The sequence below is a fragment of the Epinephelus moara genome, chromosome 14 (assembly GCF_006386435.1).
Source record: "Epinephelus moara isolate mb chromosome 14, YSFRI_EMoa_1.0, whole genome shotgun sequence".
In the NCBI taxonomy this organism is placed as follows: domain Eukaryota; kingdom Metazoa; phylum Chordata; class Actinopteri; order Perciformes; family Serranidae; genus Epinephelus; species Epinephelus moara.
In genome coordinates this window covers 21,144,921-21,154,647 of record NC_065519.1, presented here as the reverse complement: position 1 = coordinate 21,154,647, position 9,727 = coordinate 21,144,921, and the positions used below count along the sequence as shown (strand labels likewise).

Here is a 9,727-nt window from a genome sequence, read left to right as displayed (position 1 = left end):
TTCCATCTCATTTTGCATTTGTTGTCCTGATCTCATCTCGGGACTTTACTCAGACACAAGTATAGTATAGATTTTGCCAATTTCGTTAAGGTTCCACTGCAGAAAATCAAAAAAATTCAGACTAAAGAAATCTTGTCTTCCAGACAAATGTATTTATTTTTGCCATCTTTAAATCCCATGACTTATAAGTGTGGAAAAATGCAAGAAAACAAAAGGAATTAGGCAACCAAACACTTCCTAAAGAGATTTGGTGTATCAAGCATTGCCATTATACTAGGAATATGTTCTTTATGTACATATATTATATATGCTGGCTGCTTTTATTTACTAAAATAGTATTTACAGTTTCTAGACATGGACATCATTTATAACTCATTAAATACAAATATATATAATTTGTATTATTGCATACAAATTAATAGTTCTGCAATAGCAGCTGTTTGGAGAGCTAAGTATTTTCCCTTATGAGTGATAGGATTTACTGCTGATACAGGACACTGATGAGACACATGGAATGCAAACACAAAGGGCACCTTTCTTCCTGTGTGGTACTGAGGAAACAGTTTAACGTCAGAATCAGAGATTTATCTATTGCATCACTCTTTAATTTATTACGTATGTCAAACCTTTGAGAGAGTAAAGCACACCATTGTCACACATGAGGATGAAAACAGAAACCTCAAAAGGTGAAGTCCAACGAGAGGGCACAAAATAAAAAAACAAATCCACAAAAGTGGCTGGTGACGGTTGAGAGATGGTCCCAGGTATCGATGTTTCTACTGTCTACATGGTCAGTTGTGGTAAACGCGGTGATGGTTGCAGACTTTGCTTCTCAGACACTGATTTCAGTCCACCTCCATCTCTTTGGTGCCGGGCTTTGTCTGCTGGCTTCCTTTTGCGTCTCCCTTCCCTTCTGCTCCTTGCTTGGCTGTCGGACCATTATGAGCTCCAGGGTTTTGGTCATTCACTTCAGGGGCCTCCTCCACTGTCGGCTTTGGCCTGTTGATCACTGGATTACAGACCTCCTCCAGTTCCTGGTGAGTAAGAAGCATTAAATGTGTTGGCGAAAGACAGTCACTTCTAATAAGAGTAATAATTGTATCTTAAATAGTCATTCACGTACCTGTATTTTGGTGATGATGTCAGCTACTTTAACAATGGGGTCTTGAGTAATACCGAGTTTGCCCTGCGCGTTCATCATGCTGTTCATCCAACCCATGCTTTCATTCACACGCTTCTCCACAGTGCCCATTTCCTCTGCACTCAAATGCAGGTATCGCTCATCCTGGGGGAGAGTTTGTGACAAGAAAATTACTAAGATTACATCTACAAAAGATTTTCAGTGGGTGTCACTGAATATATCAAATATATTTACCTTCTGTTTATAGGAATCCACAAACTTCATGTAGAGTTGCAGTTTCTTTCCCAGCTCTTCAAAAGCCCTCGGCCTGTCCTCGTGCTCTCTGTGCCGATCCTGAATGGGCTGACCCAACCTCTGGAAAATAACAGAATTCATGTTAATGTTGATATTTATTCTCACTTTAAAATCTTTAAAACCTTTAAAAAACTCTTAGAGCTCAGTAGAGAGCCTTTTCTAAATTGAAAATAGACATTTCCTTGGAATACATAACAACAAACCTTGAGTGCATCTAGCTTTTCCTCGTAGACATGTTTGGGTTGGTCCTCTCCATCCTCGTACAGCCAGTTCTCTGTGTCCTCCAGCATCAGCGTCAGCCGGTTACTGTCCTGTTATTAATGGTGAAACAACAGTTGTTAAGTAAGTACAGTCATAGATCATTTTCTTGCTACATAAAGGTTTGTAAGAAAGCAGCACTCACCTCCTCAGTGATATACTTTTCATATATCCCACAAAGTTTGTCCCGCAGATCGTAAACGTACTCCTCAACAGCATTTTTAGCATCATTCAGCTCTTTCACCAGTTTGTCCTGGATGATCATCTGATGCTGTGAGTCAAAAACACAAAAATGTCACAGGGGAGCAAAACAACAATGGCAATACCTTACAATATAATGTTATCTGACTAATTAGATCAAAAACTATACATTGAGTTGAATGAATTATCATTGACTGTATAATACCAGAGCAGCTTGCATTGTAGTCATAATGGCATTTCTGTCATGTCAACCTACTATCAAGACATTTAATAGGGGGATCATTGTGCCTGAGAATAAGGGGCAATATGCAGAAAAAGCAATTTCCCTAAAATAGTAATCATTAAACAAACACTGTGGCTCCTTACTGGGCCAATCAGTGCTTTAAAAATGCAAGAACGGAATAATGACTACAAGTATAAGTCGCCTCTGCAAACAATCTCAGACCATGTCCGGACGATGCAGCAAATACAGAACACATCAGGTTTTAACTCTACTCCATGAGTAGTTCTCAGGTAATCAGCATTTCAGTCACACCATGACTCGGCTTTTCCAAAAGGCCAGCAGGAGCTCTCACCTCATACTCTACAAAGTTGTTAAGGACATCGCTGTCGAGCTGTCGAATGTTGTTGGCCACGATGGGCAGATCAATACTCTTCACCTTGACTTTGGGCTTGCTCCCTCCTGCTGCTGGGTCCTGCTTATCCCCAGCCGCCCCCTCCTGGATTTGGAAACCAGAAAACAGAATTCAGTCTTTTGGCTGCAGTCCTCACAGAACTTCTTTTGTAATTCTACAGTTTTTATAGATGGGGAGCTGTACCACACTAATAGTAATATATTCTGTAGTCTAATTAATATCAGCATATCAATGCTGTCTGATACATACAGGAAAACAGGGGATACTAGCACTGGCTTCAAAAAATATCCACACATCCCTAAATTTAGGTCCGTCTGACCTTACTGCTGGAACTGATGTCCTCGTTCTGCTGGTCCCCCTGGCTTTGGCCCTCCTGGTCCACCTGCATTTTGGTCTGAGGCACAACACACATTCAGCAATTTTAACAGAGCCAGATTAGATATAAATACCAAAATACTTAATATCTGAGTTATATCTGTCTTCTAAGCCATGTTTATTCCAGAAACTGGCCTTCCTTGATTTCACAACAGAATCTGTGTACCTGGTCCTCTGCCCTGCCTTCATTCTGCACCACTGGCTCCGAGTCAATCTGCATGTCCTCTCCCTCTCCTTTCTGCTTCTCAATCAAAGAGGCGCTGGACACACTGAAGATGCCATGGACATTTACACGCACTTTGACCTTCACTTTAGAGCTGTCTCCGTCTGGCTGGGGAGCCACATTCTGTACAGAAAAACATCCTGGTGGCAGATGGAAACAAAATGGTTTGTAAAGTGCTTTGATTAAACACTCTAAACACATTCATAGGTGGAAGTGATATCCCATCTGAGAGCGTCCCCCCAACCCCCTGGCTCATTAGGACCCATCTGTTAGAGGCTGTGCCTTATTCCATAGGGACTCAGCCACACATGGGCCACCCAAAAAAACAACTTCAGGCACTGGTTTACTGGCAGGTATGTCTGACTCTGCGATAACAGAATGAGCAGTTACCTATTCTGTGGTCTGGGTAGGGGAGCTCTTGAGGGCTGCTGTAGAAGGCTTCAAGGTCAAAGGGTTCCTTCTTGTGGAACGTGATCACTTTGGAAAATGGAGCAGCATGATTTTTACTGAACACCTCACACTCCCTGTGACAAAAAATACACAAAGAGAAAAAAGCAAAGTCAGGTTTTTGAAACACAGTCAGCAAATACTGTATCCTTAAGCTAGCTGACCTAGCTTGATTTACCACATAGAGAAATGCACATAGAGAAATGACTACAGAGAAATGTAATGGTTTGTTTTCTGTATACCGTTAATGCCATACATGGCCGTACCCTCAAATCCATTATTCTCAATGTTAAGGTGTGGCAAGTGCAAGCATTCCCAAGCACCTATTTATCAGAGCGAGACGGCTATGCCCTGAAATAAACAAAGTTCAACTTTTGGAATGCAGTGACGTGCGCTGCATGTCATGTGACAAGGAGCAACCAATCGCAGCTGGCAGATAGCTTTCCTTTTGTCCATAAATATCAGTTTATAGTAAGTGGAGAAGAAGAAAAAACGCCTGGAAAAAGGTCAGCTCCGAACTCAGGATTTCTGGCAAGTAGGCCATGATAGGTGCTGGTTATGGTTGTTTAGCAACTTCAGACAAAACCTGCCTCTATGCCCTTGAAAGTTGGCACAGAGTACACACAATATTTTACCTGATAGCAGACAGAATTGTCAAACTTGGTGGAGAGGGCAGATTCAAATGTCTGGACCCAGGTAACACAAGAGAAGCACCCAGCACCAGACCACGCGTTTTCCAGGCGGTAAAAGACATCATGTGTCCAGGCCCTGCGAGAAGTCAAATGTCCTTACCCTAATCCATCCTCTGTTGGTGATTTCCAGCGAAGAGTTATAGGAAAGGGAACCACGTCAGTGATGGAGAATTCACGCACCTTAAACGCTGGAGACAAAATCGCACACTACACCCAAACAATCAGCACACACACCACACAAACAAATGCACATTTACTGCATTATATTCGAGGAACTGAGCAGAATATTTAAACAGTGCAGCAAAACAAGAAAACATTATCTGTTAGAGTCAAGACACCTGAAGTGCACAGCCTCTAGCGACAGCTTCGTCTGCATTGAGCGTGGTGCTGATGTCTTTGCCAAAGAACTTGGTGATCCTCTCTTTGACAGCTGGGATTCTCGTGGCTCCTCCGACTATCTCCACTGCATAGATATCATCCCGGCTCAGCTCTGCCCACAGAACACAAACAGGACTGAGTGGATACCTCCTTCATATAGTATTCAAGCAATATACATTTAAAAATTCAGCCACATTTGACGGACGTACTTGATTGTTCAAGGGCTAATTTCAGTGGCATCTCTACCCTCATCAGATATTGAGCACACATGTCTTCAAACTGGCTCCTGTGGGTTACACATAATGAAGAAAACATATTTATGATGCTCCATTTCTACTGAAAAGATGCAATTAAGGAGGAAAACTTAAAATTCATACCTGTTCATCCTGCCCGAAACATCAATGTCATTCATGAAGCACTCTATGTTCAGAGGCAGATCGGAGGAGTTGGCACTCATAAGCTTCTTCAATTTCTCGCACTCCTGGTGCAGCCGCAGCATAGCCCTTGGGTTCTCCCTCACATTAAGCTTGTACTTGCTTTTAAAGTCCTCACAGAAGTAATCTACCAATGCCTCGTCAAAATTACGCCCACCCAGGTGATGGTCAAATGCAGTGGCGAGGACCTGACAGAGCAGAATTAGGATGAGTTAGGGTTATAAACTGCAGATGCAGGTGTGGATCGAGGTGGAAAGAAGGTGAAAGGCTAACCTTGAGTTTGCCTTTGTTGAAGGCAGTGATGGAGACCTGGAATGATGAATGTCCCATGTCAACAAATACCACATTTCTTGGTTTCTCTTCTGGAGTCGGAAGGTCCTGTTTGTAGATCCCATAGGCCAAAGCCACTGTGAATCCAAATACAAATATTAATGCCAAATTATACTGTTAGTGGCATTATGAAGTACATTTATTCTAGTAATGCCTTGCAGAAGTTCAGTGTGCACCTCCATTGAAATGTGGCAAAGTTTAGTGCAGTTCACAAAGCTGAATGCACAAACTAAATGTCCTTCCACTTAAAGCTTTATTTATGCTTGACGCATCCACGAGGGTCGCGAGTGTCTGCAAGACCAAAGTGACGTCACACCATTAGCCACAGAGTATCACATGACATAGGTAGTTACACTGTTAAGCCACCATGAAAACTGGCTTCAAAGCCCGCCACATTTCCTGGGGGCCTCATCATAAATGTATAATAATAACTAGATACCATACCACAAGATGGCGCCTATTCAATCCGATGAAACTGCGAATTCGCCAAAAAAGGTTCTAGCTTCTAGGTTTACTTTGCATAATTGTGGTATGCGGCCCACTGAATATGCACAGTAGTGGTTCTCACATAAACTTTACATTGTGATGATGTCACAGGTTTTTAAATCGCATAATAGAAAGAGTCCTAATTGACACTGCTTGCAGTTCGAGGTTTCCTGTCAACAGTTTTGAAGGTTTTATCTTTTATAACGGTGGTCTTTGGGGAAAATGCTTTTGGGCCACAGGATTTTTCTTGCTGCAATACCATGAGTGGCCACTGGGGGAAAATTAGCAGCAAGGTTGAGCTGCTTTCCTGAGGGCCTGGGCTGTTAACATCGGACATTTTCTAACAACACAGATGAACAAAGAAAACAGAGTAACATACAGTAATGTGGACAAGAGTCTTTTGGATACACTGCCCTTGACAGTTTGGGAAACTATTGGTTTGGCGAGGGGAGAAATCCGCATGGAGTATAAAAGATCCAAACGTGTCTTCGTAACGATGCCTCGTCAGCTCATGTCTATGCGACCATCAGTGCAGAAAGCATAACTGTGGTTCTAGTCCTGTCCTGTTTCACTTTATCAAATTCGCCAAGAACACTGACCTGCAGTGGTATCATTTATTAGCCGTAAACAGTTCAGCCCTGCGATTTGACTTGCATCAAACACCGATCGCCTTTCAGCATCTGTGAAGAAACTTGGGACCTGAAAAAAAAGACACAAATCAATATGAATCAGTGAACCTCTTTGTAAGTAATGTTGATGCTCTTCTGTAATGTTTTGACCACTCACAGAGATGACACAGTCCACCACCGGTTTCTTCAGGGCGCTCTCTGACGTCTCCTTCAGCTTGGTGAGCAGCATCCCTGTGATCTGCTCAACTGTGAACACTTTGTCCTCCTCCAAATAACGCACCTGTAGACACGATTCGATTAGGACCTCGAAGGCTAATTAAAAGCTAGAGAGTACAGCATATTAAGCATCAAGTTATGTGGAAGTAAATTGAATGGACATGCACTTGTATGGAGACTTTTTCAAACCACACATTCACACACTGGTGGCCGAGGCTACCATACAAGGTGCCACCTGATACTCAGTTATCCATTCATACACCATCACACAGCCATCGGGAACAATTTGGGGTTCAGTATGCAGAATGGAGGAGCCAGGGATCAAACCGCTGACCTTTCCATTAGAGTACAACCTGTTCTAACTCTGAGCCACCAGAGAGAAAAATATTCATCTGTGCATTCCACACTCTTGAATTTAAAGAACAAAGGTGTGCAGTCACAGCAGAAAAGGAGAAAGGGGGAAGAGCATGTTGGAGGTTTGTAGAGTGCTTCACCTTAATTCCAGTGTTTCCATTGGCCAGTTTATGTAAGCTGTAAGGCAGTTTGGGTTTTTCTGCTTGGACCAGTGGGTCATCAAATGCTCTGCCATGGAACTTTTTGAAGCCATGGACTGTATTTTTGAAGTTTGTTGTGATCTAAAATGAGAAGATAATCAGTTTGTACAGTAGTACTGTAAAGATTATAACCTCATATTCAAAGACAAGAGTTACAATTTATGCCATCGTTTCAGTGTGTAATGTTGGCTGATCTTACTTGACTTTTGGCTGCATTCCCAATTATGCGGTTTTTGGAGGCCAAAGCTACACAAGCCCTTGATGGAAGACAAAAAACATCAGCAAATTAGGCAGGCTACGACAGAGATAATCCTGTTAACAGATGTGGCAGACGAGGCAGAACTGTAATTGACTGACTGTTGCAGACAGAATCAAATGTGGAGGGCTGAGAGGCTGATTTCGATTAAGGAAATTTCACAAGGGAGTCTGAGAAGGAACCACAAAATAGGGCAGTGAGACAGAACAGCTCACCTTCAACAGTAAGCGCATCCTTTCCAACAAAATAACGTAACTCTTCTTTAAGCAAATACTGACAAAGATGGATGCTTCTAGTCATACAATGTGTGGGGATCAGTTTCACACTTGCAGGCAGTGACAAGTTCACCTTGCCTCAAAAATATCCCCCTTCACTTAAAGGTGCAATGCTCATTCTCCTTCCCAGCTGCACATCCCAGTTTGCAGGATGCTGCAGCATATTAGCCTCCAGAGCCATAAAGCCACATGGAGACGTCTCAGTATTGTGAGATTATTAACTCATTATATCCTCTATTAATAAAACAGTACCACAATTATGGTGCACACCCTTAATTCCCTGTCATTTATTGGATGGTGCTTGTAAGTATGTAGCTTTTTTGGCAGGGTATATAGAGACAAAATCACCTTGTCATATATTTAACAAAAGCCATTTATTTCCATTTAAAGCATACAGTATACTAACATATAACCTAAATAACATCCTGTCCTCTTTAAGTTACTCATCTCAGTCAACTTTGAGGCGCACTGCGCAGCACTGTGCTCATCAGGAGACATGTCAGCTGTCTGTGTGTAATGAAAAAACAGTCATTTCAGACACACGCGACATTTTGACCTCCGTTCACCTGCTGTGACGGTGAACACACCAATAGCCAGAGGCCTCATCACAGCCAGCACCATCATCACCCCTGCTGCCGCTACATACCATCACCGCTCAGCCTCCGGTCGCACACATTGCGTAACAAACTCGCAGCCAGCGCAAATTTCACGGTGATGACGACTCTCAATATTTATACTTACGGTGTGCATCTGTCACTGTACTCATTGGCAATGGTCTCAATGCCACCGCTCCTGGCCACAGCGATGTAACAATTCTGGTAACCTACATCAATCCCTACCACTGACATAGTGAGCGCCTCTACAATTCACCTCTTGCAAATTATCCTCCGCAGCGACCGCACTTGACACCTATGAGGAAAAAAGATACATACAATGGCGGTCTGCTCCAAAATGAGGTGTAATTAAGCGTGTCCTCTGCTCTGGAAATCTACGAGGAAGCTAGCTGAGGGAGTACTAACTGAATTACTAGCTGTTATGTAAGTCAAGCTGTTTATAGCAAACTCATTCAGAGTAATCCCAGGCAGCGATGATGTCCAGACCGGATTCTCCCACTCCTAGGCGGCCCTCACGTCACCCAGCGGCTCTGACGGACGGATTCTCTCCGGCCCGCCCCCGGACGGCTGTGATTGGCTGCGTCACACCCATTGCCCTTACGTGATTGGTGCGTCAACCAATCGATTACAGAAACATCTAGAACCCCTTGGAAAGGGGACCGTGAGATACGTCACAGGCAGGAGGGACAGCGGTGGACTCACGGACATGTTGCCCTAAATTAAAGCTGTCAGGGGAGCGTTTCTCTGTCTACATCTCACGTACATCAGCACTGATGTGTGGATTATTATTATATCTATTAAATTACAGATATCTAATTAATATCTGAAGCATGCAAGGGTTGGCACACACAGTTTAAAAGCAAAGCGTGCCTGAAAGGCTGTGGACAGGGGAATATACTCCCGTGTTGGTGGCACAGGTGTGGCATGGGTCTGACCATATGATGAACTGTTCATCCATTTAATATGTTGTATTAAATATGTAAATATTTGTAAACGTTGAGAGAAAAAAACACAAATTAACCATCCTGAGCTGGGGCACTCTTGGTTTCTCTGTGTATTATTTAATGCATAAAGATTCAATTTCATTATTTTCTTTGTTTATTTTTTTTGTTTTATTTTAACATGACCTACACTCAGATGCCCAAATTCACAGATATACACTTTGCAGTGATGTAAGAAATACTCAGACCCTGGTTAAATAAAGGTTAAATAAATAAATAACATCTGGCCATATGATGAACTGTTCATCCATTTAATATGTTGTAATAAATATGTAAATATTTGTAAAT

At 42.5% G+C, this 9,727-nt stretch overlaps 1 protein-coding gene across 1 annotated transcript; it reads right to left on the bottom strand.

Annotated features, from left to right (window-relative positions):
- Positions 1 to 143: 143 nt before the first annotated feature.
- On the bottom strand, positions 144 to 8,943 carry hspa4l (heat shock protein 4 like). The gene is made up of 19 exons (XM_050061258.1): positions 8,566 to 8,943; positions 7,493 to 7,550; positions 7,234 to 7,374; positions 6,681 to 6,803; positions 6,494 to 6,593; positions 5,352 to 5,485; positions 5,022 to 5,266; positions 4,854 to 4,930; positions 4,605 to 4,756; positions 4,367 to 4,473; positions 3,518 to 3,651; positions 3,071 to 3,267; positions 2,849 to 2,923; positions 2,470 to 2,613; positions 1,839 to 1,964; positions 1,639 to 1,746; positions 1,376 to 1,495; positions 1,124 to 1,285; positions 144 to 1,034 (listed from the first exon to the last, which is right to left on the bottom strand). Exons 1-19 carry the CDS (start codon positions 8,670 to 8,672, stop codon positions 846 to 848), a joined length of 2,499 nt encoding a protein of 832 aa, XP_049917215.1. The 5' UTR covers positions 8,673 to 8,943; the 3' UTR covers positions 144 to 845.
- Between the last annotated feature and the right edge of the window lie 784 nt (positions 8,944 to 9,727).

Excerpts from the sequence above, each read along its gene's own strand:
- hspa4l (XM_050061258.1), bottom strand. The coding sequence starts at position 8,672 with ATGTCAGTGGTAGGGATTGATGTAGGTTACCAGAATTGTTACATCGCT. Across the intron at positions 4,757-4,853 it reads ATTAGCCCTTGAACAATCAA|AGCTGAGCCGGGATGATATC; the intron begins GTACGTCCGTCA and ends TTCTGTGGGCAG. Across the intron at positions 3,268-3,517 it reads CTACCCAGACCACAGAATAG|GATGTTTTTCTGTACAGAAT; the intron begins GTAACTGCTCAT and ends ATCTGCCACCAG.